This window comes from Ctenopharyngodon idella, chromosome 11 (assembly GCF_019924925.1).
Source record: "Ctenopharyngodon idella isolate HZGC_01 chromosome 11, HZGC01, whole genome shotgun sequence".
In the NCBI taxonomy this organism is placed as follows: domain Eukaryota; kingdom Metazoa; phylum Chordata; class Actinopteri; order Cypriniformes; family Xenocyprididae; genus Ctenopharyngodon; species Ctenopharyngodon idella.
The window spans coordinates 4,108,104-4,135,922 of NC_067230.1; the positions used below are offsets into that span (position 1 = coordinate 4,108,104).

General features: G+C 35.7%; 1 protein-coding gene across 6 annotated transcripts in view; it reads right to left on the reverse strand.

Moving 5' to 3' along the window:
* Positions 1 to 1,813: 1,813 nt before the first annotated feature.
* Positions 1,814 to 27,819, reverse strand: part of kcnab2a (potassium voltage-gated channel subfamily A regulatory beta subunit 2a) — a 118,418-nt gene continuing 92,412 nt past the window's right edge. For all 6 annotated transcript variants that reach the window (XM_051912831.1, XM_051912828.1, XM_051912829.1 and 3 more), the window contains 10 exons: positions 22,113 to 22,157; positions 21,150 to 21,194; positions 20,130 to 20,173; positions 19,950 to 20,036; positions 18,894 to 18,979; positions 17,215 to 17,335; positions 17,028 to 17,122; positions 15,449 to 15,569; positions 11,279 to 11,367; positions 1,814 to 7,840 (listed from right to left, as the gene is read on the reverse strand). In XM_051912831.1, the coding sequence (XP_051768791.1) occupies positions 7,751 to 7,840; positions 11,279 to 11,367; positions 15,449 to 15,569; positions 17,028 to 17,122; positions 17,215 to 17,335; positions 18,894 to 18,979; positions 19,950 to 20,036; positions 20,130 to 20,173; positions 21,150 to 21,194; positions 22,113 to 22,157 (823 nt within the window). In that variant the 3' untranslated portion in view covers positions 1,814 to 7,750. The remainder of the gene's footprint in view (positions 7,841 to 11,278; positions 11,368 to 15,448; positions 15,570 to 17,027; positions 17,123 to 17,214; positions 17,336 to 18,893; positions 18,980 to 19,949; positions 20,037 to 20,129; positions 20,174 to 21,149; positions 21,195 to 22,112; positions 22,158 to 27,819) is intronic.

Below are 27,819 nucleotides of genomic sequence, written 5' to 3' on the forward strand. Positions count from 1 at the left end.
TCCAGGGGCCAGATTTGTGAAACATTCTTCAGAATAAAAGTCTTTTTAACTACTTTTATCTTCTTACTTTAAAAAAAAAAGAAAAGGTAATGATGTATTCCCCCAAATACTTGACTGATAGCTTATTTTCTTGAGAATGTTCATAAGACAAAACTTAACTTAAAAAAAAAATGTTTTTAAAAATCTTTTTTTTTTTTCACTCAGAAATTGCAAATAAATTTCACAATATAATCACAAAGAAACGGCAGGTAGTGTACAGTTGAAACACGATAAATAACTTGTGCGCGCATCACACCTGACCTGTCCTCTTCAATTGGGAAAAATTTAACGGATTTCTAATCTGAAGATATTGAGTATATATTTAGGGGTAAGATTTTCACTTCACCATCTCCCTTTAACATATAGCTTCTTGTCCTTTTATGACCGTAACACTGAACTTTGAGGTTTGTGATCTTTAGTTTGTCTATATTTCATGTTGTCGTGCAATTCAGAGAACTGTTCAGGGTGGTCAGCGGGGTATGGATGAAATGCACTGATTCAACTATAAAATCCTATTGTCTCGGATGCTGTTAAGACCTAAGAACTTCTGACAGCGCTGAATAATTAGTAACTGAATAAGAGTAAGTTGATTAACGAGTATGTTAATGAGTGAGTTACTCCATTACTGAGTGAATGTGGTTTTGTTTTCACAGTTGTACAATGAGCTGGTTTTTCTTATTTAAAACGTTTTTTTGAGATTTACTTATTTCTATTTTGAACCATTATTCTTAATTGTTCTGTGATTTAATGACAAACTGTGGGCTTTTAACTGTTAAATGTTCTGCTATTGAGTAGCAAATGATCAGTTTTATATAATAAAGAACAGGAATAAAGTACAGACTTAAGGCCACTTTAGCGCTTTAAAGATTAGTTTCTTGGGTGACATGGGTGTAACTGGAAAATATGAATGATTTAATGGTATTACTGATCATCATTTTGGCAGACAAATAAAATAAATATCACATAAAAATATATGTTTTTAATCACAGGTCTACCCTACACACTGAATTAAATGAGAAATTTCAAGTAGAAAGACTGAAATAGGATTTTCTTGGAAAATGTACTCCTGTAATCTTTGCTTTATTTACAACATCAAAAAATTATTTTTTACAGTCTAAGTTCTTAAAACTCCCAAGTGCAAGTCTTAAATTCTTAAAACATTCTACAATATTTTCTTAAAAAACATCTTAACTCTTTCCCCGCCAGCGTGTTTTTATAATTGCCAGCCACCGCCAGCATTTTTCATCATTTTCACAAAACTTTCATGATTGTATGAATATCTGAACATGCAATATTATCAAAAGAAAGAACAGAATCTGCTTTTAAAAACACTTGAATGTGGGTAAGTTTCTTTAAAAAACAAAACAAAATCACAAAAGTATTAAAATACTTTTTGCTTCCAATATCTGTTTTCAGTTTGTTTTATTATGCAATACATCGGCATTCATTTTATATTTCAAGCATGTTGTTTGTGCACTTAATGTAATAAACATCATACAATAGTGAAATAGGCATTAGTCAAGACATCACAATAATAACTTTTGATCAGGCATTACTGCCTGGCTCCTAAAAGAGACCTGATTCCTGGGGGGACTCGATTTCTCATGACACCGGAAATTTCCGTCAATGGCAGGGGAAGAGTTAAGAACTTTTTTACTTCAGTTTTTTCGTGACTCTGGCCCCCGTTAACTTTCGGCAGTAATAATTTCACATTTAACAGAATTCTCCATTAATATAATCCTTCCACACCAAGAAAACAAACACACAAACAGGCTGTTTTTTATCGTCATCATTTTATAGTTGTCATTTCATAGATACTGGCGCTGTACATGTCTAAATTCAGATTCAAGCACAATGCAGTCAGCAAATGCCTTTCGATGAAAATCAAAGAACCAAAGGCTGGAGTGATCAGGACCATGAATACTCTTATGTATATATATGTACAAAGGTCAAACTATATACAGATATCTGACTTGACATACAGTATTTTCTCCACAAAGCGTGGAAATGTAGCTTGCCATTGTATACATTTCACAGAATTCTCCAAAATGCATATTCAGTGCAAATAATTGCTCTTTGTATTCTTTGTCGTCATCATCATTATCGCCGTCGTCTTCATATTCAGGTCAGTACCACCGAAGGGCAACAAAGAATGGTAAAAAAATAAAATCATATTTTTGTCTTTATCGTTGCAAAATATTGAAACATGAAAAATAATTTCCTTGGGAACTAAAGTATGGTATTTGAAAATAATACTTCTACACACATATCCATCACCTCTGACCTGTAAATGTGGGTTCATCTATATGGCTGGACGACGCTCAATTACAGGACGACGCTCAATTACATTTTTCCTGCTTTTCCAACCGTTCCACTCTTAAACAACTTGAAATGTCGCTAATAAAAATTCTGCCACTACTTGGAGGCATGGAAACAATTCTGTCAATGATATTTACGCCTTCTTGATGAAATCACCAGATGCTATCAGACGGCAAACAACATAAGTGCCTTTAAAGTCAGTCAACAGACAACACTGCTCACATTAGAGCAGAAACAGGCTGACATGATACAACACTGACCAACAGAAACACGAGTCTTCAGTCTCACAAAACAAAACATGATGAGTCCATTCAAAGCCACTGTGATTCTGGCCTCCGTTACACCAGCTCTACTATCTAAAACACAGTGATGAATCATTTTAATGAGAACACATCAACAACTAAACTAACAACCAACTGCCTTTATTCACAAATCTACTGCTCAGTTTTCTCACGCACACTTGAAGTGATGCATTTCAATTTTGATGATATTTCAGTGTACTAATATTTTGGTGACAATACACAGAGAAATATAAAGGAATGTTTCAGGTTCAATGCGACTGAAGACATTACCAAAAAAAAAAAATATATATATATATATTTTTTCACTTGTTACTCAGTTTGGAAAAATGGTGTTGACTCTAATGAGCTGGCAATGAAAGTCTACGAGGCAAGACAACATTAAAATACTGTTTATGAAGTGTAACCGTAATGACTGAGCAAGATACTAGTGTGATAAAAATAAATAAACATGCTTACTTAAAGGGGCGGTTGATTATGATTTCACTTTTTTAACTTTAGTCAGTGTGTAATGTTGCTGTTTGAGCATAAACAACATCTGCAGAGTTACGACGCTCAAAGTTCAATGCAAAGGGAGATATTTTCTTTTACAGAAATCGCTTTAAGGACTACAACAAACGGCTGGTAGGGACTACAACAAGCTTCTTCCCAGGTTAGTGACATCACAAACCCCAAAATTTACATAAACCCCGCCCCCAATAACACACAACAAAGGGGGTGAGGCCATGTTGGGCTGCTTTAGAGAAGAGGAAGAGTTGTTGTAGTAGAGTGTTGTTGCCATGCTGTCATTTTACGCCGGACTGCTTCACAAACGAGGGTCAATTCAACACTGGATTTACACAAAAGATTAACATGACAGCACATGCTGGTCGATGAGCTGAATCAACTCCACAGCAACTACATAAATTTATCTACTAACCATTCAGAATCGTCCAGTTTCATTCTAAAAGTTGTAACTTCTTCCTGAGTCTCTCCATCAGTGTCCGACTCCAGTTTGAACAATGTAAGGCTGAACACCGTTACTGACAATCCTCATTTTGGCTGCGTGAGATTCTCCAGCTTTGTTGTTGTTGAGTAAACGAAGCACGAGCTGTTAAAGCTCCACCCTCTTCTGGAAAGGGGGCCGGGAGCAGCAGCTCATTTGCATTTAAAGGGACACACACAAAAACGGCGTGTTTTTACTCACACCCTAATAGTGGCAAATTTGACAAGCTATAATAAATGATCTGTGGGGTATTTTAAGACTTCACAGACACATTCTGGGGACACCAGAGACTTATATCTTGTGAAAAGGATATTCATCTACTGGATGAATCTGACTGGGGAAAAAATTCCATATAATATTTGACCCTAAAATCAATTATATTTTTAGGATGCTTAATTGTGTGGCACATTTTCTTCCCAAATTCTCATTATTGCAATGCAAAAAAAAGTAAACCCTGTAAATTTCACACAATTATGCACCAGGAAACCAGAAAAATGAAATGATGTTTATCAACACATGTCCAACCACACGTCAATCTGCTTGAACAAACTATTAATATCTGCACATTTCTGATTTCCATTTTAAGCACAGTACTGTAAATGAGATATTGGTTTGTTTGAAATGATCATCTGTGATAACTGACATGCATCATGCATCAGCTGAACATCTTCTGAACCTGAAACATTCCTTAAAAATGGGGAAAAAGACATTACCACTATAAATGTAAATCATCTCCAATTAAACAAGTGCCTAACGAATAAAGTGCAAATCTTTTAGAGACTATTAGGAATAACTGCACCCTTATTATCACACAGTAAATGTTCGTGGCTTCAAGCGCTCAGTTCAGAGACACAAACGCACAGATGAGATGGACGGACACCAACTTCAACATTCAACTGTTTTTAAAGCTGATCTAAGTCATGAATCTAGCTTGAATGGATCTGATACACGGAGACACATTTAATTCCCATAAGCACACAACTCCCAAGGTTTATTTTTTAAATTTGATTCTGATCTTTAAAGTATTTTTAATCACTACCATGAAGAACAGCAAGCTCATCTTTTTGAGAATTGTACAAAAAATGATCCGTCTTGCCAATATTATCTGCGCAAATGGGATAGGAAAGTAGCACTAGCCAGATGTGCACTAAAACAGCAGTAAGCGCATCGATCCGGGGATTCAGCATGCTTTCCAAATTAAGCTCATGCATTTCCCTTGTGCTTGATCAGGGACAGTTTGATTAAACGCTGCACGCCGAATTCAGTAATATCTTATTGATCAATGTTTGGTGACCAACCTCCATTTAAAAAAGACCTAAAGACTGCTTATCATTCATACTGGGTGCACTATGTATACTTGCACTAAGTATGTATATATGTACTTATATTTATAGAGGCCTGCTAAGAGCATCACCAGAGTGAATATAAAGTGAAGAAAGACCAGATACATGCTGCTAAATGACCGATCGTCTCTCCGTCGGAAAGAGGACACGGGAGTCACGTTACTGACGGGATGTGGGATAAATCTTTGGCTTCAGCCACATGTATCATCACCGGTACATACAAGAAATGCCCAGTGTCCAGAAATGAGATGAAGAAACAGTTTCCTAACGATGTTAGACGATGTAGCTCACAGACACACACTCACACACGCAAACACAGACATTCTACTGCAGTCCCTGAGCTGCCGACGCAAACAGGTCTTTGCTCCTATTGGGCAGGTGAGATAATGCCATTTAAACAGTCCGCTTTTCTATTGGCTAGGAACATCTGCCAAATCACCGTGCTGTGCTGTGGAAGGCCACAGGTGACCGTAGCTGTAAGGCCGCTGGAGTTACGACTGCCCCAGCTAAACTGCAGAGAATATGATGAAATTGCTTTTGTTTTTGTTCTTACGTCTAGACGTTCAATCGCAGGGGTGGTAAAGCAGAACTGTTTTCATTAGTTTAGGATTGAACCTGCAACTTTTGTGTTAACAGTCCATTGTTTATAACCATTAGGTTTGTAACCACCCCATGTTTCTACTTGTTTTAATCATTAATGAATTTGCCTTACAGGGTGAACGTCATGAAGAAATTTCCAGATATTTCACCGTAAAACCAATTATGTTTTGTATTATATTTTTAGGACTTTGCATTATTTTGTGACATTATTTACATGACAATTAAGTACATTTCCTTCTCAAATTGTACTATAATACTATATTTTATATATATATATATATATATAAAGTGCTGTCAAATGATTAATCGTGATTAAAAAGTTTGTTTAGATAATATATGCGCGTGTACTGTGTATATTCATTATGTATATATAAATACACACACATACATGTAATAAGAAATATTTACATGTATACTTATATATTTATATATAATTTATATTATATATAAATATTTTATATATAAATGTAATAAATTTTTGTTAAATATATACATGCATGTGTGTGTATTTATATATACATAAATATGCATAGTACACACATTATGTAAACAAAAACTTATTTTGGATGCGATCATTCATGATTAATCGTCTGACAGCACTTATCGTGTGTATATGTGTGTGTGTGTGTATATATATATATATATATATATATATATATAAAAAATATCGTATACATATATGTTATATAAACATATACACTTTTTATATATTCTTATTAAAATACTTATTACTAAATTTTTACATTAAAATCGGTACAACAAACACTACCCACACTTACAATTAAACTTAAACACTTTACATGAAATACGTATGTGTGTGTGTGTGTGTGTATATATATATATATATATATATATATTTTTTTTTTTTTTTTTCCCATTACAGTACTTTTTTTCACATCAAATTAACGACAATTTGCAGGGAAATTGTCTAATTATCATAAAAATTGTCACAATGCAAAAAATATAAATGTAATGGTTCTAAAATAAGTAATATAATTTCATATATCTTATATTGTATATTGATATTGATTCTGAGGTGAAATCTGACCAAAACATATTCTTGACATGTTTCCTAACATTCACTCTTCAGACAGAAAACTCTGCAGTAATCGCGTTAAATATTTTCAAAGCATGCTTATCCTTCAGATCATTCAATCTACACTTAAAATCTAATAAATCAGTGAGAGTAACTGTAATATCAGTACACTAAAGGTGTGTGCTGGAGCAGGTTACTGTGGAAGGAAGACCTCCGAGGCTCATCGCCGTCAGTTTCCAGTATTCTTCAACAACCACACAGACAGCTGCCCTCCAAAAGCACAACATCTGATGGAGTGATCAGATATCAGAAGGTCTCTTGCAGAACTGTTAGCAAAGAAATGACACATGAGAAGCCAGGGCCGTGCTTTGAGGCTAAACAGAGAAGAGCGGACACCGAGACGACGCAATGCCCTGTGCAGAATAAGGAAAAGCAATTGATTTTTGCCCCATTCCACACTAGAGAGGAGCTGCGTTTAAATCAGTTTTCACAAAGCCACTCCCTCTGATGTTCCCTTAAAGTGCTCATTGGTTTGCCTGCGAAGGGGGGCGTGTGCATACGTAACGCAGACGACACAGTGAAGAGTTCTGGGCCGAGACACCTCGATGATGTGAACGACGTGCGCAAACCCAAATGGATCACATGAGTGGCTATGGATCATGTGCAACTGATTACCTATTTCAGCTTGAGCTCCATTTTTGTTATTATGCATTCAATATAAAAAAAAATAAACAGAAAAAATTTAATATTTCCAGCAACCAAGCAAGCATGTTATTTTTTAAATGTTTTAAGCATATATTTTTTTTTTTAATTTTGTTCTTAATTACCCTAATGATCTCATTTTAAAGTACCTTGTTTGTAGAGTAACACGGATAAATCCGTAAGCACATCTTTTCAATGCATCGCTCTCTATCCTGCATTTCAACCCCTCTGTCAGTGAATGTGTCTTTTTTTGTTTGTTTTGTGTGTTATTCACGTGTTTCTTGCCCTTTGTTCTAAAAGTCTTGCTCTCCAGGGTTTATGGGTGCTTGCCCGTCTCATGCGGCCGGTACTCATTCAGTAAAAGCTGAAGCTAACGGAGGATCAGGCAAAGGTGGGTGCGAAGCATCCGGTCCCGTCCGGTTCCACACTAGGAGCGGTAGTCCTTTTTACTGTAGGGTTTGTTTCCCAGGATACTGTCCACCTCGTGCACGATGGAGGAGGATAACTTTGGAAGAACCTGCAAAAAGAGCTGCAAACTGAGTCTGGTTTCCATGTACATATAAAGAGTGAGGTCAAAACATTATTAACCCTTTGCCACTAGGGGGAGTAAGTATTTTATATATATTTATCTCTCTCTCTCTATCAATCAACAGTCATCATGAAACCAAATCATCTTTACCTTAAGCTTCACCTTGTATTTGTAACAATAAAATACTTTTATTTAGAATTGTTTGCATTAAAAAAATGTCTAAAAAATGGTGAATGACTTCTAATCAGGGTTACCAGACATTTTGATCAATGACTTTGCAAGACTTTCTTGCTGTTCATGAATGCCAGATTTTTAAAAATCATTTTATTGAGATTGAACTCAAAAAGACCAATTTTGAGCTGAAAAATATTTTACATTTGCATTCACTAATACCTTCTTTCAAATCTATATTCAATATTTCCATGAATGTGAGAACTCTGATTATTTGAGCTTACAGATATAACATTTCACAACCAGCAACTCAGCCTTTGCTAAGCTCCGCCCACCTAGATTACTGTCGCTCGCTCGGATGAGTTTTACAGAACATCCCATAGGAATGAACTGGAGATTTCTGTGAACAGCATGAAAAATGGGCTCATAAAGTGATTAAAATCGAATGGATTATTATGAGATTGGAAAGCATGCTGTTATATTGTTAAATTGCACAGTAATATGATTAAAATGGCAGAGAGTTTGAGCAATGATTCTCACAACCAAATGAAAAGAGAAAAGCCTCATTTGACAGCCATTAACTGAAACATTTGTGCAAGAATGATCAAAATATAGGTACCTTGTGTCACTTTAAGTGCTTTTCCAATGTTTTATGAATACAAATTTTATTTAAACACACAAGTCTTGAATTCACTTACAGTTTGAAAAGAACTAAAAAATATCTAACGGAGTGCTGCAGGGATAATGCATTTTTGTAGGCCAAAACCCAGAAACGAGTTAGCATTTTAACAGTTTGGGCTACATCATCCTGAAGTCAGTGGGTTTTAGGTTAAATGCCTGGAATAAGGTCAGTGGTTAACACAAAAATCAAGATATTTTCAAGTTATATTCTACGACAAAATACATTAGTAATACCCTCTTGTGATTTTTTAAAAACTTTTACTTGTCTTGAAAAAGGCGGTTGCTAACCTCTGTAGTCCCATTTAGACACTTGTTTTCGGGACATTAAAGGGGTGGTTGATTATGATTTCACTTTTTTTTCTTTTTTTTTTTTTTTTTAACTTTAGTTAGTGTGTAATGTTGCTGTTTGAGCATAAACATCTGCAAAGTTACGATGCTCAAAGTTTGATGCAAAGGGAGATATTTTCTTTAACAGAAATCGCTACAACAATTGGCTTGTAGGGACTACAACCATAGACTGTAAAAAAAATATGGACGTAGTGTCCGTGACGTCACCCGTAGATTTCTGAATAGCATTTTTGAAGCGCAAATGAGGCCGCGGCCATCTTAGCAGCGCGTCACCGCACGTCACTCCCGGATAACTAAAAATGGGCAAAGAGGCGGGACGTGGCTGGAACCAAGGTGACTGGTTACTGAAACCGCACCCACCTAGCTCAACGCGATCATGTTAGCAGGCAAAGGATCTATCTATCTATCTATCTAAAATATTAATAAAGATAACACGTTATATCATTAGAAATTAGAGATTTACTGTCAATCTACGGTGTCTTTTTTACGGTATTGATGCTCCAACACCAGTAATTAATTTGTGTCGGGTGTGCAAATAACAACACGCAAAATCAAATGGGACTCCATACCTTTATAATGAAATAGCGATCGTGAGATGAATCCAATCCGTGGCACTTAATTGGGTAAAATTTCCATGAGTGTCCATTGCAAAACAAAAAAACAGTACTTTTTGTCCACAAAAGCGTTAAATCCAAGAAATATTGATATATTATCCATTGTTTGCATCACATTTCTTCTGAATGATCTGCTCTCCATCATTGTTCTTCAAGAAATGATGCAACCTGAACAGCATTTATGTTGTAAAACTGTATATGATCGTGTATATCTCACAAACAAATGAGCCCACGTCCAAAATATAATTTTTCTAAATAGTGCAGCAGTTTTAGTTATATCCAAGCAGTGCTGTCGGAGTTTAATATTCTCCCGCCATTGTCATTGTAGTAAATGTCACAAACAAAACTTTTAGCCAGGGCCATGATCCAACAACGTGTGTTCTGTTTATCTTCCGCATGCGAGCACATCTACACAGACGCAAATCTGTCTCCAGTCTCGACGATTAACGCAGCAAGCCATATTATTTTATAATTGTATAAAATAATCCAGAAAAAAGCACAAATACGGCAGAGATGGCAAATTCAGCGGCTGGAATTAGCTGAGGTAAGTGACGGCTCACAGATAGCAGCGGCAATCTACCTGTCACTCAAGTGACCACGCCCTTAATTATGCAGAACTTTAAGGCTTAATATAATTTAAACGGAGTTATAAAAAAATTCACCCTCCTCAGAGTTGTCATGAAGGGCAAAATTAGCAGTGTAGACCAAAACTACAATTTGTACCAAGCTGCAAACATGTTTTTTTCTGCTGTAAAGTTTGCCATTTTAACATGGGGCTCAATGAGATTCTGCTCTCTTTTGGAGCCTGTCCCTAGCGGCCAGTCGATAAATTGCAGTTTAATTCACTTCCGTTTTGGCTTCATTAGAAACTGAGGGAGGTTGCCGCTTGACTACAACAAGCTTCTTCCCGGGTTGGTGACATCACAAACCCCAACATTTACATAAACCCCGCCCCCGGGAACACACAACAAAGGGGGTGAGGACATGTTGGGCTGCTTTAGAGAAGAGGAAGTGTTGTTGTAGTAGAGTGTTGTTGACATGCCGTCATTTTACGCTGGACTGCTTCACAAACGAGGGTCAATTCAACGCTGGATTTGCACAAAAGATTAACATGACCATGTGACCATGGTATAGTTCGTTTATAGCCTACATTTTGTAGGCTATTGTATTTAGGCTTCAAAATTCATAAAAGCTAAGTCCATTTGTGATTATTATGATGAACAAAACACGTAAGAATCATAAACTTTTGTTGGTCACAGAGCTTATTTTCTGCAATAATCCAAAAGCCAATGGAAAAATTCTATTGGGTCATCACTGCAGCACTCTATGGACCGCCTGTTCACAGACTGTGATGACGCACTTCCAGTCATTAACATCATAAATCTAGCAAAGATATTTTCATTTGTAAAAATGTACATTTATATCGCTACACTTTGTGTATTATTACTTAGGCATTAAATCACAGAAAACTTCTGTCCTGTCAAGACTTCTGCTTCTGGAACCCTGGAAATATGTCCATATGGCATATGGCAAGTTGCAGTAAACTAGGATTGTTTTAAGGCGGAGCTTAGCATTTGATTGACACCTGCCACACACTCGTTTGCATTCTCACCTGTATTGCTCCTATATTCTCCATGAGCTGGTCCGTGTTGGAGGCTCCGAGGAGCACAGAGCTCACGCCTTCATTTCTCAGGCACCACGCTGGAGATGAGCAGCAAATATGTTGAACATATACCATAAATATTATCATACAGAACATATGACACACACACACCCCACCCTTAAAGCAAAACCTACCCATCATGATGAGATAAATGTTATATTTAAAACAAAACATTAATATATATATATATATATATATACACATACACAAATTAAGCCATTTCCAAAATTAAAGCAGCTACTTCTCCCACTCCTACACACACTGAAGCATCTCACAAAACACACAGCAGTTGCCAGACCACTCTGTTACCATGGCTCCCAGCACCAGGACACACTGAGCGCTCAAAATCAGAGCTGTGTGATCTTTTTTTCGCAGGAAGAGGAGTGATATCTGCAGGAGTGCAGAGGAGGTGAAGAGGAGCCATGCTGACCGCTGCCGTTCCCTAAACACGGTCCATGCAACACCGCCGCCACACATAGACAGGAAGGAAACTCTGGGGATTTTAATCCCTCCTGGGAGTTTGTTTGCGTGTGTGTATGAGTGCGTGTGCCATCTGTTGCACTGGCATTCTGTGTGTTGGCATTGCGTTTACTGTACTGGTGTGTGTGAGTGTGCGGGTGGTTGTGTCTGTAAAACAACAGCCATTTGGAAGCGTGTTCGTATTTTTCAAGGCTACACTGTGTCAGCTCTGATGTTCTGGGTAAATCAGACTACAGTGGATTTTAATGGATTTTAGCACTTTAGCCCTAACAGATTGCTTTGTCTGAACACACACACACACACACACACACACACACACACACACACACAAAAAATGGTAGTGCAAATGGAATTCAATCATGCCGACACTGTAACAAAAGATTTCTGGGATTGCATAAACTAGAGTTGGGGATTAACTGAACATAGTGATTCTACTATATACTTTTTAATGTTTTTAAAATAACATAGCTTTTCTAGTATGTTTTTTTAGTGGGGTATCCTGACAAAACACTACATTAGCAGTTTTTATGTCACAATATATGTAAGTGAGCTGAGGCAAAAATCAAACACTCTCCTAGAATGAAATTAGCTTTGGGAAATATGATTCATTTCAGCGAATCGATTCATTCAGATGGTTAATTTCAATGAACTTGCTCAAAGGCAGATTCATAAATTCATAACCAGGGGTGCACATAAGTGTTGCGCATGCGCAACCAAAATAAAAAAAAATGCACTGGGTAAATAAGTTCAGACTGCTCAGTTGTGTACCGACATGGTTGACAGCTGTTAATGCACAATCACCGTTTTAGATCGTCTAACTGTAATACGGTAACACTTTACAATAAGGTTCATAAGTTAAACATTAGTTAATGTATTAACTAACATGAACTAAACATGAGCAATACATTTGTTACTGTATTTACTAATCTTCGTTAACTTTAGTTAATGAAAATACAGTTGTTCATTGTTTGTTCATGTTAGTTCACAGTGCATTAACTAATGTTAACAAGATTTTAATAATGTATTAGTAAATGTTGAAATTAACATTAACAAAGATTAATAAACGCTGTATAAGTGCAGTTTATTATTAGTTCATGTTAACTAATGTAGTTAACTAATGAACCTTAATGTAAAGTGTTACTTGTAATACTGTATAATATTTCCATTTGAACTGAATGCATATGCTAATAAATCTGCTGGTTTCAGATCAAAACTATGACATTCACTGACACGCATCGCTCAGCAGTGCTAAATCTGGCAGTGCATATACTTACTTCCTGGCAACCCGCCAAAATAAAAGCTTGCTGATTTTAGGTTTAAAAATGTTGAAAATTCATATAATTTTTTTTTTAAATATTAGCGTTGTATTTTTTAAATGTACTATAAAATAATTGTATTTTTATTTAATAATCATTTTTTAAATTTAAAATATAATAGTATTATCACACTTTTTTAAATCACACTTTGTTTATTTTATTTAAAAAAAAACTAAAAAAAACTAAAAGTGCAATAATGCTATTATCAGTTATTTTATTTTTTATAGTTATATTTAATGGGTCACACTATGTGAAGTGTGAGCACCAAACAGAATCTCCAGGTGCTCTCATGAGAACTAGACTAAAAAACTTATGTGCACCCCTGTTCATAACCATTTTAACTTGCACTTTATTGTTACAAAATATTTTTTTTGAATACTGCAGTTTGAAATGTTTTTATTTTTATATATATATATATATATATATATATATATATATATATATATATATATATATATATATATATATATATACACACATACATACACACACACACTTCAAATATCTATAATGCAATGTTCAATGTTGTTAGCTACTTTTAGTATTAACTTAATATAACCTTAATGTAACAACTTTATCAAAAAGGAAAGATTCACTGTAGTTTAGCTACTTTAGCTACAAGCTAGTCGTAATTTGCAGTCTCAACAATGTCAATAACACACTATGATGTCACCCTTCTTAAAATCATCTGCCCATTTACATCCCTGTGCAGTTCATTAACCCTCACAGCAGATCTGACCTGCAGCACTATTTTTAAATACACTGGCGGTCGTTTAAATGAGCAGCAATGACTGTATACCGGCTGTGAATCAATCGGACACGCTTGTGCGGGGGAAGAGGGATCTGCAGAGTCTGGGAGGGGCTGGCAAGCCAGTAATGAGGTACGAAATGTAATGTACGACTGCAGTAAAGGCCAGGTGAGGGAAGGGGACGTGATTCTATTGGCCGCTGCTTTGGGGAATGAGGTCCTGTCAAGATTTTTATTCCCCTGCGTCCCGGAGTCAATGAATCACGGAAGGTGTGGTGTCACATACACACTGCCAATTTACGACTTTGAGCTCAGAAAGATGAGAGACTTCCTGAAACTTTATGGATCCGAGTTATGAAGGGTATCAGACCAGGGTGGGCGGTATGAAGGCGGTATAGACGTATGACGAGAGAGAGGTGTTTTGCTATACCATTTATAAGATATATTGGTGGAAACAAGTAATGTGAAACTACAGAGTGGGACGTGACCAAAACAAGTCAAGACGAGGAAGAATGTCCTTTTTTTAAACCATTTTAAACCATCATAAAAGTTTTACAGGTTTGTTTACTGTGTTTTAAAACATAAAGCAGTTTTTGCACGTTTTTGCACTAATGGCAGACTTTTTTTTTTGACTATTTGTTCTAAAGAATTATTTTGATAAAATAATTACTAACAAAACTAATAAAAATAAAATAAGATTTTTTTTTTGGAATATTTGTTATCATTTATTTTAATAAAATAATTACTAATAAAAATAATTATTACAACAAGAAATAATTATTATTTTAATAAAAATGTATTATTTTATTTTTATTTTGGTAAATGTCCTTCACATTTTAAACAAGCAAATATCTCAAATACTTTCTTCATTTACTAAATTAACTGGATTGTTCCAAAATATTTTTTTTTTTTACCAGTTATTTGATATATTAATGATGTTTTTGTTGAATTTTCACCAAAAATAAATAATATATTGTGTTATATACCATTGCAGTGATATAAAAATGCTCTGTGATAAGATTTTGGTCCTACCGCCCACCCCTAGTATCGGCACACATATTTTGAGAAGTTGAATCTGATGGTTTTGCCTTTAACTGGACTATTACGATGAGCAGCAGACCGTGATCACGAGCTCTCAAGATTAGATGACTGTACTTTGAGAGGATGTACCGTCGCAGTCCTTATAAAAGCCTTTGTTCTAGATCGTACATCAGATATTTCTTTGAAACGTTACACTCCATTCTCTCTTTAAAGCATTACACAACACTTTCCATCTCAGATACCAAACTGGACATCATAAAACACTATGCGAAATCGATTTTAAACTATCATATTTACCACTACACTTAAGCAAGAATACAATGCTGCGAGTAACAATCGTCCATTAACAGTTCCCTAAAAGCCACAAACTAATCGCATTTGTTCATGAACCCATCCGCAGACGGACAGGCGCTTCCGCTCCGGTGGTCTGAGGAAGGGGAGGATGAGAGGGGGAAAGGATGAGCGAGGTACAGGACGGACGGACAGACAGACAGAAAGAGAGAGAGCGGCAGTGTGTCTTTGGGTTAGGCGTACCGATGGCTAGCTGTGGCAGCGTGCAGCCCAGCCGCTCAGCGATTGCCTGCAGCTCTTTCAGCTTCGCCTGCTGGCGTCGGCCCTCCTCGCTCAAGATCTTGTCCTTCAACCACTGGTAGCCCTGTTAACAACACAGCACACCTGCTCAAAAACAGGGGCCCACGCCTACAGTGGTGCACTGACAAACACACACAACACATAAACACACACGCTCTCGGACACCTAACACCTGTGTGGGCGAGGGCCTGTTTTTAAACACGTGACTCTGTCCACCCAAAAGCTCAAACGAGCAGAGATGAACTCGCTCAGAGAACTTTAGGGGGTAAAGAGATCTTATACACACACACAAACATAAAAATGTAGTATAAATGATTTCGAGGTTTATAATGCATTAAAAATGTTGACATTAACAACTTATTCAGTTGATTATGTATATATAAAACACATTTCTATAAATTTAAAGTCAACATGAAACATTTGCAACTCATTGAATTTGGTAATGTGGCATATTTCAAAGTGAAATCAGTGATTTAATATGAATATTAAACATATGAATGAATATTTATAATTGAAATGAACAGCATCTCCATTTATCCCAAAGGTAGCAATTCTTTTTTCAATCTTATCACAGTTTGCTATTTTTGTTGTATCTTTATTAGATTAGTGTTTAACCAGCAGTAAATGATGGTGTTAAATGGCTGAATATCTACAATAACCAGCATTTTTATTGTTAACTAAAACTGTATTAAAACGAAACTAAAATTATGTAAAACTAAAACTATGTAAAAACTATGTTTTTTTTTTTTGTTAATTGTTATAAAGCTGAAATAAAATAAAATGTAAATATTAAATAAATAAAAAAAAACATTATACTTGTTGACTTCATGTTGACTTTAAAGTACAAACTAATTTGAACTGAATAGCAAAAAGCTAATGTTTGTGCATGTGCTAGACCAGGATAAATAATCCAGCTTCAGGTCCATCATTAGTAAATATTAATTAACAGTGGAAAAGGACCAGTGTGGTCTAGTGATCTAAGCACTCATGGGTCTCCGAATCAAATGGACCCATCACTGTTCAGACCACCAGCACGGTTCTGTTATAGTCAAGTGTCAATCCATATGTACGTTACACAGAGGTAACAAGAAATCAGGAATGATTAACAGTGTGACACAAGACTACAGGAGGAAGATGATGGGTCACAAAAACACCAATGAGCCAAAACATGCGACTACGCCAACATACAGCTCGGGAAATGGGTGCTTTCAGTGTGCACTTGTGTGTGTGGTTTAGTGTGCTTGAAAGAGATGGATACACGGAAAAAACAAGTGCCAATCCTCCTCAGAGTTACCATAGAAACTCATTCACATAAAGAAATATATGTTGAAGATCAGGCGTGTGGATTCATGCCATCAACAACAAACACATCTACAGGAAAACACCCAACTATAGCACCTGGAAGACATGGAACACATCCACATTAGAACACCAAACACAAAGAAATCACACATGAGGTCACTAATGTTTCCAGAGGACTAGGAAGAGGAGGAGACACAGAGACTCATGGGATATGTAGTACCTTCAGTGAGGCGCGAGAGTATGCCGGCACCCCGCTGTCGTATTTCCCTGAGATTATCCCACAGGCCAGCGGAGACCATGTCATCGCACCCACACCTGAGAAGACAGGTCCAAACCGATTGAAACGGTAGTTTTGTAGTGGTCTGTACGCTGTTTCTCTGGGCTTGACAGACAGCAGCATCACTTACCGATCTTATGGAAGAGTTCAGGAAGCTGCACCTCCACTTTCTCCCTCTGGAACATGTGATATTCAGACTGTTCGCAGATTGGTGGAATCTGGTTAAACTGTCGGGCCACAGAATATGCTTCCTAAAAAACATGAGTCAACTGGATTAGGTTAGTGTTCTGAAAGTACGAATGCAGTGCCATTCAAAAATTTCAAAAGAGTCATAAGATAAAAATGTATTTTTCTTGTTTTTTTTGTAATGAGTCTGAGTGACAAAACTCAAAACTCCCTCCTAAATCCACCTGGATCATTTATTGAAACTGAACTATAAAATATAAATTGTAAGTTTTTAGTCTAAAAATTAATTTGATGGGGGAGAAAAAAAAAAAACCTTAGAGAAATAATAAAAAGACAACAAATAGAAAATCACGTATTTATAGTCTGATTCACAAACAAATGAGCCAGGTCTCTGAATCTCATTCACAAACAAATCTGATTCACAAACAAATTAATGGGCCAGTTCCTTAAATCTGTGGTATAAACCATTTTCAAGTCTATAACAGCCTGGACTTGACAAATCAGACTACACTGGAAATTAATAAAGATTTGAAGAATCATTAATGATTTAATTAATTAAGAAAATCACTATATCACTAGAATAAAAAACAAATCATATTCACATCACTGATCTGTAAAATACAGTAGCAAATGCTATTTTTAAAGTGACACCTCACTCGCATCTCTATCTTAATTTCAGTGGCACTTTATAACTTTTTTTCTCCCTTTTTCTTTAGTTCTAATCTATGGAAGCTTGTTTCCACCACTAAATAAAAAATAAAAAAGTTAATTGTGACTTTTTATCTCGCAATTCTGACTTCTTTTCCTCACAATCCTGACCTTTTCTCTCTCAGAATTGTGATATAAACTCGTAATGGCGAGTTATAAAAGACTTTTTTCTCAGAATTGCAAGTTTATATCTCATAATTCCGACTTTATAACTCACAATTCCGACTTTATAACTCGCAATTGCGATTTTATAACTCACAATTCTGACTATAACTCACAATTCTGACTTCATAACTTGCAATTGCGAGTTCATATCACGCAATTCTGACTAAAAAGTCGCAATTATACCTTTTTTATTTTGTATTCAGTGGCAGAAACAAGCTTCCATACTAATCACTATTAGCATCCTCTTTTGTGGGAATATTTTTATAGTACAGAAATAACTACTTAGACATTTTTAAAAATAATTAAAATGTCAAAAACAAAATTACAAAAACTTTTAATTTAAAATGAAAACATAAAAATAAAAATTAACAAAAACTATAGTATATAAATGATATTAAAATAACACTGATTCACGCTTAGGACCAGTTATGGGGTAAGCGGACAGAAAACCATTAAACATAACTAGAGTTGACTGACGAGGCATCACTGAACATGAACACTAGACCGTCGTTTAACATTATGTCACTGTGAAACTGTTTGTCTGACTCGGTGCGGTGCTGTTTCAGGTCTCTGATCCGCCCTGTATGTAAGTTTAGACTACCTCACTGACAGTACCTATTTAAACAGAAGCATCTTTAGATTCATCAAGCGATTAAAGAGTTCTTGAAAGGCTCTTCGGAAGCAAAAGCAGTCGTGGTGATGCTGATTACAGGGGTAGGAGCATCTAAAAGTTAGGAGACTGTGACTCACCATGATTTCCATTGGACTCCAGCGTGACGTGCCCCAGTACATCGCCATTCCCTGATTTATCACATGGGTCATCGCCCGCACCGTTTCTGCCAATCAGACGGCAGATTTTCAGAGATTTACTGCACAATATATCATGTCACGGTGCCATTAGAATGTGTCACTTTGGTTGAACGTGTGAAATATTAACAAGAAAAAGAAAATAATCTCGATTAATGCAAGGGAGGAGAGTTTAAATGATAAATCGCTTCTGGATTGAGCCTGGAGAATTTTAATCAATATATGTAAGACAAAATAAACAACTCGTACTACAGGTCAATATGAATCTCGGCTCAAAGAAACAAAGCTGAGGGCTGGGTACCTAATAACCAACACCAGCGATGTCAAAACATCAGTCTTATGAGCTAGAGAGTCATTTACTGCTCTCGCTTGACTATATGAGATCTGTCTAAAAGCGTGAGAGAGAGAGAGAGAGAGAGAGAGTGAGAGAGAAATTGACTACTGAAGTGCTGAGCTCTTTAATGACAAGAACAGCAGATGTCTGCAGACCCCCGAGCTGTTTGTGTTTCAACCATTGAACTGTGTGAACTTTCTAAAGGGCATCTAGGCTAATAAAAGAAGATCAAATAACATATTTGTCTTGTTTTTTAAAGAGCAGCCACCCCTTCACCTGAAATCATTGGTTGAGATTTAATTCAGGTTGGCGACTTACAAAAGGCCAACAGTGCAAATTGAAAAGATTATCTTACTTGCGTTTTAAAAGTGAGCATCTAATTGCTTACACTGTTAAAAAAGGGGGTTTTCACACAGAAGAACCATTTTTCCAACATTTAAGTGAACAGTTTTTAAAAATAATGTTTTGTGGAATGGAAAGGTTTCAAGGATGTTAAAGATTCTTAATGGAACCATTGATGCCAATAAAAAAAAAAAAACGTTATTTTTAATAGTGTAATCACCTCTCCTCAATAAGACACATGATTTGAGGAATCAATTATATCTGGAACATAAACAGAATGGGACGAGTTACAGTAGAACAAATGAACGGAGATTGAGATGTACCTTCCATGGGTGTGTTGGGGTCTGGTCTGTTTGCAAACACTACATCCACATATTCTAACTGCAATCTCTCCAATGATGCCTTTAAACCTACAGAAGAGTAACTCAAATCAATTCAGCACACAATTAAACCAGTTCGGTCAACTACTGCTCTATAATATGTATGACTTATCATCCACTTACCTTCTATAATGTGTTTTCTTGACAGTCCTCTCTCTGTCTCTGCTCTAGAAAACAGCAGGATATATACTGTTAAGCAATTATCATTGATGCCATCTTTAGTAAATTATATTGCAAAGACATTACTTGGTTTGATATTAGAATTGAGGACATAATATTTTATTCAGTGCAAAATATAACACTTTAATTCAAAGATTTAAGTGTTGTTTACCAAAGCTAAAATAGATACATTAACCATTTAATCATGACACATAAGTGAATCTTATAACTCTTGAACTTCAAAGCTTCAAAAGTATTATTTGTTTCATACTAGAGCTGCAGGATTAATTATTAAAAGATCGCGATCTCGATTAAAACACTGAAGCGATTTCATTCCTAAATGACAACCATTCGACTGTGTCTATCAAACCTTTGAGAAATCATAACGAAACATTTAAATCTGCGCTGGCGATGCCCCAGAGAAAGCAGTTATCATGTGTAGGAAACAGCCTCACAAACAGTCTTTTCAATCACACAGTATCGTTATTTCTGTGTTACAAATATTCAAATGATCACAGAAGTATTGGGATAAAAGTTTACAGCTTGGATATAAACACTGATGTCTATGGAAGCGATCATAATAGAGCAAATCACTTTTTGAAAGTAACTTGGTGCTTCACTAGGTGAAGTTACGCCACTAGGTGGCGACAAGTTAATGTTAAAAACATTTGTCATTGAATCATTCAGTTGAGAGATTCGTTCAAAAACACTGATTCATCCAGTAATGACACAAGTGAAGTCTGCATGAGTGAGTCATTGAATCATTCATTCAAACTGACTTTTTAAAATAACTCATTCAAATTAATTCATCATTTTAAATAGACTGCAGCAATTAACATTTTGTCAGAACCTCTAATAAATTACATGTTTTTTTTGTATTCATCTCTGTTTGAAACAAAAAAATGTGATTCTCAATTTATCCAGAATCGTGCAGCTCTATATCATACCATTACTCATTTTATAATAAATATTAAATATACATACTTTCCACCCCAAAATATTTTGGTTGTAATGACTAAACTGGAGCGTCTGCAAAAAAGAAAAGGAAAATCATTTTAAATTAGGTCACACTTTTTGAAAGGCTTTTAGAAAGTAATTAAGAAGTTGCAAATAATTACAACAGAGTAACAGCTTGCGGTAACCATTTCAATTTCAAAGGAATGCGTTTACTTGGTTGTCTAAATGAGGACATACCACAGACACATAACACAGCTGCATAAATAAGAAATGCATATATATATAAATATATATATATATATATATATATATATATAAAAATTTAATATTAAATAATTTAAAAAATGATTAAATATATTAGAATATCCCTTCTCCTAAGGGAAGGTCTGTCAGATTTAGCTCACTTCCACTCACAAACTATAACTAAGAAAGCCCACACACACACAGAGGACAGAAATAAGCTATGTTGCTGCAGAGGTGAGGGGTTGTGTGCCCTGATATTGATGCACACTGACTAGCAGGATGACTAAGCAGCACGATCACACACACACACACACACACACACACACACACACACACACACACACACACACACACACACACACACACACACACACACAAATGAGCAGATCCTTTCCAGCAGAGAGCTCGGTTACGCTTCATCTCATTATGCCTTAACAGTGAGAGTCCACCCTGCTTAAATTAAAACATCTTAACAAGGGCTTCTATTAGCCATGAACTTCCTTTAGCTTGTGTTACATTACACAAACATATATCAGGACATCAACTGCACAACAAACACACACACGACCGCTCTATAATTCAATATCGAGATGGGACATCTACGGGGCGAGCGGGGCTTTAATAATTTATATTTCTGCCTGTCTTGGGTTGCGGTGGCACAATCTCTGAGGCACTGGACCGAGTTATCAGCACAAGATAAGAGACGGCCGAAGGAAATGAAAAGCTGTATGCTGTTAATGAACATACCTCCATCCTTTCTTCTTTATGATGTTTCCCAGCACCATCTCCGCCCTGCAACAGAAAACCAGATGGTTATCGGACTAATCCGTCATCTTATTGACATCTACAGCCAACAAAAACAGGGCACTGAAGGGACATTTCAACGTGTAGTAAATCACCTCTTTTAAGACAGCAAAATTATATAATACATTAATGTAAATTATAAACCACACTTTAATGCCAAAAGACTATCAATACTTTTTTGGGAAACATACCAGGTATTTTCATATTCAGGGTGGTTTCTTACCAGGCAACAAGCAATAAAAACTAGGGCTACTGTAAGTATTGACACAAATTTCATGATTCAATTTGATTTGATTCAATTCACAAGCTTGCGAGTAGATTTAATTCTGATCTCGATTCAATTAAATTCGTTTAGATTCATTTGGATATTTATCAGGTACAGTACATGTAATTTTTTTCTCAAGGAAAAAAAAAAATCTTTCAACCAATGTTCCTCTCTAGAGTTTATTTTTCTAGCTATCAAGCTATAGATTCCTATGGAAGTTTGTTTCGATCATGAAATAAAATAAAAAGTAGTTTCGACTTTTTATCTCACAATTCTGACTTTCTCAGAATTGCGAGATATAAACTCACAATTGTGAGTTATAAAGTAAACTCAATGGGCTATATGCACAGAGCGTTCTTTAGAACTTCCGCATTAATATAAGCCAGCTCGAAAACTTCCGGTGAGATGTCATTTGCTGGTGTGTTGAGCATCAGTAGTGTAATACTTAGTTTATAATCAGAATATAGTCACTTAAATAGTCAGGCATAGCATTAATTTAGTTATTCAAACGTAAGACGGCATAAAAAAATAAATAAATAAAGACGTACCTCATTGTTCCTCCTCAGCTAAATTCAATTCGACCATCAGTTTTCACAATTTTTAAAAAAAGATTCAAAAATTAAATATTTATTGTGCACTTTAGTTAGATTAATTGAATAAAATGTGTGTTTTTACAAGTGTGCTGAAATCATTGATCTTGCGCTGCACTGACAGCTGCTGTAATTACAAAGGGAAAGCGCAGTGCTCACTTTCTGTCATGAACCACAAGAAAAGTTATTGTTTTTCTTAAGATTTTTTGAGTATTTCATACTTCACATTGACAAAATGTATTTTTAAACCTAGTTATTTTATAATGTTTAATATTTAGTCAAAAACGAAGTGAAAAACGATTAGAGGAAATGATATGCGCAAAAAACCGCCACCTGCTGGTTAAAGTGGTAATTATTGTCTTTTTTATTTTTAAATAAGTGTTTTCTATCAAATGTTAAATTCCTACATTTTGAAAGGTTCGGTTTTACAATGGGGACAATCTCAGAAGGATCTCAGAACAAATAATGTTTGTGGTCATCACATTAAAAATAACATTTGAAGTGCTGGGGGAAAAAAATGTGTGTGTGTGTCTAATTACAGACACAGCGTTTTTAAACGGTCCCAATAGCTTCGTCTTTATTGCAATCAATAAAACTGGTTTATTGGAAAATTAGGTAAAAGTGCATTAAAATATGAATACAACATTAAAAAGTCAACCACTGATGGTTTTGTGTCGATGTACAGCAACTACAGAATGAACAGCTAACAGTTCACCGGAAATGCCTGAGCTGGCTTAACGACAACCAGGAAGTAACCGTGCATATAGCCCATTGCGATTAAAAAGTCAGAATTGCGTGATATAAACAATTGTGAGTTATAAAGTCAGAATTGTGTGATATATAGTCAGAACTGTATGATATAAAGTCAGAATTGCGTGATATAAACAATTGCGAGTTATAAAGTCAGAATTGCGAGTTATAAAGTCAGAATTGTGTGATATAAAGTTAGAATTGTGTGAATTATAGTCAGAATTGCGAGATATAAACTCACAATTCTGAGAAAAAAAAACGTCAGTCCTTTTTCATTCACAATTGGATATTATGGACAGTTTATATCATGCAATTCTGACTTTATAACTCACAATTGTAAGTTTATATTGCAATTCTAAGAAAATGAAATATCTTTTTTATTTTTTATTTAGTGGCGGAAACAAGCTTTCATAGATTGCTGATGCAAACAGCTGTATATTAAATATCCAACAAGTTCCATCTGGCAATTTGCATACAGCGTGAACAGGCAAATTGTTAGAAACATGCTACGATGCTCCTGGTTAGGACACGCTGTGAACTTCAGACGGCACATTCATGGATTATTCATGGACTGTCTGACAAGACTTTTCTTAAAACAGCAAGTGTGGCTGGCTTTACACAATTTCTGACAGTCAGGGTGCTCAACGACTTTTGGTTGCTTTGTAACGCATGCGCTGGTTAAAACTGGGGCTACACAAGTCTACCATCTCCAGTAACAGTTGGAGAGAAGGCTAACATTTAAAGCGATAAGGCATGTGAATGAGTAATTAACAAAGACCTGGGTGCTAAAAGCATCTTTAATTCCCTGAAAAGTGTGCCTCCTTTATATTTGCAGACAGGGAGTGTCAGTAACAGCCTGGAGACTAAAAGGCTCTCTGGCAGCCATTAGTTGTGCTGAAGGTGCTAATTGGGCCCAATGAGGATACAGTTCGGGCTGTGATTTTCCCGGTGAGTGAGATCTCCCCTAGGCCGTACACTAGTCAATTCAATGAACCGTTGTGCTGTAATTCAGTTGATGCTCACAGACACCACAAATCCCACCCACTGCTTTATAATTAATCTCTCTTAAAATCCTTCTGGAATCTTGTTTTTCCCTTTCAAATGTGCCATTTTATGGGAAGACAGAGCATATAAAAGCACTATTTTATAAAATGAAAATGAAATGCAGTTAGGGGGAAATGTTTTCATTAAGTGAAATACATCGAAATAAAATAACACAAAATAGATATTAAATGAAAAACTAGAACCAAAATTAGAAATGTAACTTTGCAACTAATAAAATAAGTTTAAGTTGAAGTACTAAAATTAACAAAACTAAAAATTAAATATTAAATATTTTTTAAATATTTCTATTTAAGAAATATTGGAAATTAAAATTAAATAGAAATATTTAAAAAATAAAAACTAATAAAAATGACAAAAGCACACATTTAACCTAAAATTGAAGTGAAAATATAAAAAAATAAAAGCTATAAAAATAAATACTACAGTAATAAATTCTATAATTATATAAATAATAATAAAATAACACTGCCATCAAGTGAACCAACATCTCTATTTATTTTCTTATGGATAAACAGGTCCAAATGTAAATATAAAATATGGATGTTTTTATTGCACACAAGGGATGGTTATTATTGTCAAACAAATCCAAGCACACCCAACATAAAGCAAACCTGCTCACTGTAAATAATCAATTTTATATATGTATGGCTATGTGCATATAAATAAAAATATATACATTTTATTAAGCAATAAATAAGCAATATTATAAAAAATATTTGATCACAGAAAACTGACCATTCTGAATCAAGTATTCCAGAGAATTGTGTAATAAAGTCTGTTAAACTAATCAATCTTTCAAAAGATGGATGAACATTGATTCAATGTTTCAAACTAATCCAGGCTTTACACGAAAACAGAAATGTTGAATAGGAAGCTGTTATGCTTTGATTTAGTGGTCATTAGCTGAAGAGAGCGGTTCATTAATCCACATGATTGTACGGCCCACCGCTACACCGCACTTTCTAAAAAAAAAAAAAAAGTCTCAGCTTCAAAGGAGGTTCCCTGAGACGGCAGAAAGCTGTTAATGTGAGTTGTTCATCTTCATGAGGATATCTGAATATGCATGCTAGTGTTAGCATGTCGAGATGGACACAGACGCGTGAGGGGGCGACTCAGCCTGTGTTTTTGTTTGCTTTTGTGCGAGGGAGAGAAAGACAGAAAGAGAGGTGACAAAAGCTGATGTGTGCACATGCCAGGGCAGATACACGTGTGTGTGCTAGCACATGTGTGTGTATTTGTGGGTGTAAGCATTTTGGTGACATATTTACGCAGGGGTGTTTGTCCCGTTATGGCACGTGGGTTTAACACACTGCATTGACTGCAGCTGTATGGTAGATGCTGCCAGAGCCGTGTTTATTCCAAACAAATAAATAAAACAGACCTTCCCACTCCTCTCACCCCATCAGCACCGCCGACGTTCAGTGATGCCCACGCCCAGCGCTGAGCTAATGACAGAGCACATTACCAACTGCTATCCTCACCTAATTTGCACAGTTTATTTATGAAACATCATGTGTCAGGCAACTTTCCTTGTTTAGAGGAAGGAAAATGTGTTCTATTAGGGATTCACAGCACTGTAGGGAACAACAGCTGAGAGTAACTCATCGATTTACATGCGCGTTACTGTCAGGACACAAATCTCTCAAATTGGAAATATGCTGTATCTCAGCAGCAGGGTCCAAAATTAAGACAAAAATTACCATCAGATATACACCTAGGATACCTAACATTCTTTGACACCGCCAAAACTAAAACTTTAAAAAAACAATATTTATTATTAATATTTAGTATTACTTTACTAACTAGGGAAACTAAATGCCGCTAAGTGGAACAAACTGTGATTTGCACTACTGTCTGTTCAGAATAAATGAAAATAAACCTAGAATTGTGGATTTGGTCCTTTGTCCAGTAACACTTTATTTTAGGGTCCAATTCTATTAACTAGTTGCTTATTAACATGCATATTACTAGGATATTGGCTGTTTATTAGTGCTTATTAAAGCAGATAGTAATGCCTTATTCTGCATGACCATATTCTACATCCCTTAATCCTACCCAATACCTAAACTTAACAACTGCCTTACTAACTTTTAATAAGCCATAATTAGAGGTTTATTGAGGCAAAAGTCATAGTTAATAGTTAGGTAATAGTTAGAATTGGACCCTAAAATAAAGTGTGACCATATTGTACCGAAATCGTACTGAACCGTGACCCCAAAACCGAGGTACGTACCGAACCGTGACTTCTGTGTACCATTACACCCCTAATTAAAATATATTATAATAATTAAAGAGAAAGTGTTTTAACTTTGTAAAATGAGACCGAGTTTGCAAGTTTGACAGGCAGGACCTACACAAAAATAAAAACAGTAAAGTAAACATTTAAGTATTTTATAATCTTATTTTTGGGTCACTACATCTCTTTGTTATTTCCTCAATTTCTACTGACATATTGACAGATATGTTGCTCATGGTATCACTTTAGGTCAGGAATTCATTGTAAAAGCAGGATAATCCCACTGGTTATTGTGCTTCATCTTGCTCACAGCTGATAAATCTCACTTCTTTGAAACATTAAGAGATGCTATCATTTTAAGATCCAACTATAAGTAATACTCAGTCTGAAAACTGTGATATTCGGCATATAAGTAACTGCACATGACAGTTTAGAGCCCTTCCCTGATCTGGTGGCTTTGTGCTGAGTCTTTATGACAAGTTCAACACAAACTCCCACGCAAGACAAGGACGAGGAACACCATTCCCAATGATGCCCTAGGTCAGCTGCCATTTAAATGTTCATTCACCTTTTGAAATGACCCCTAGTTTTAAAGAAAACTTGAGGAAAGTTCATGTTAAAAGAATCAAATGAACTTATAAAACTAACAACTAGATTTGACATTTTCTAAAGAGCAGCACCAGGACCACAATCCTAAAGTGTTGTGAATAGTCGCTATGGCATGCCTATGTTGCTAGGGTGTTC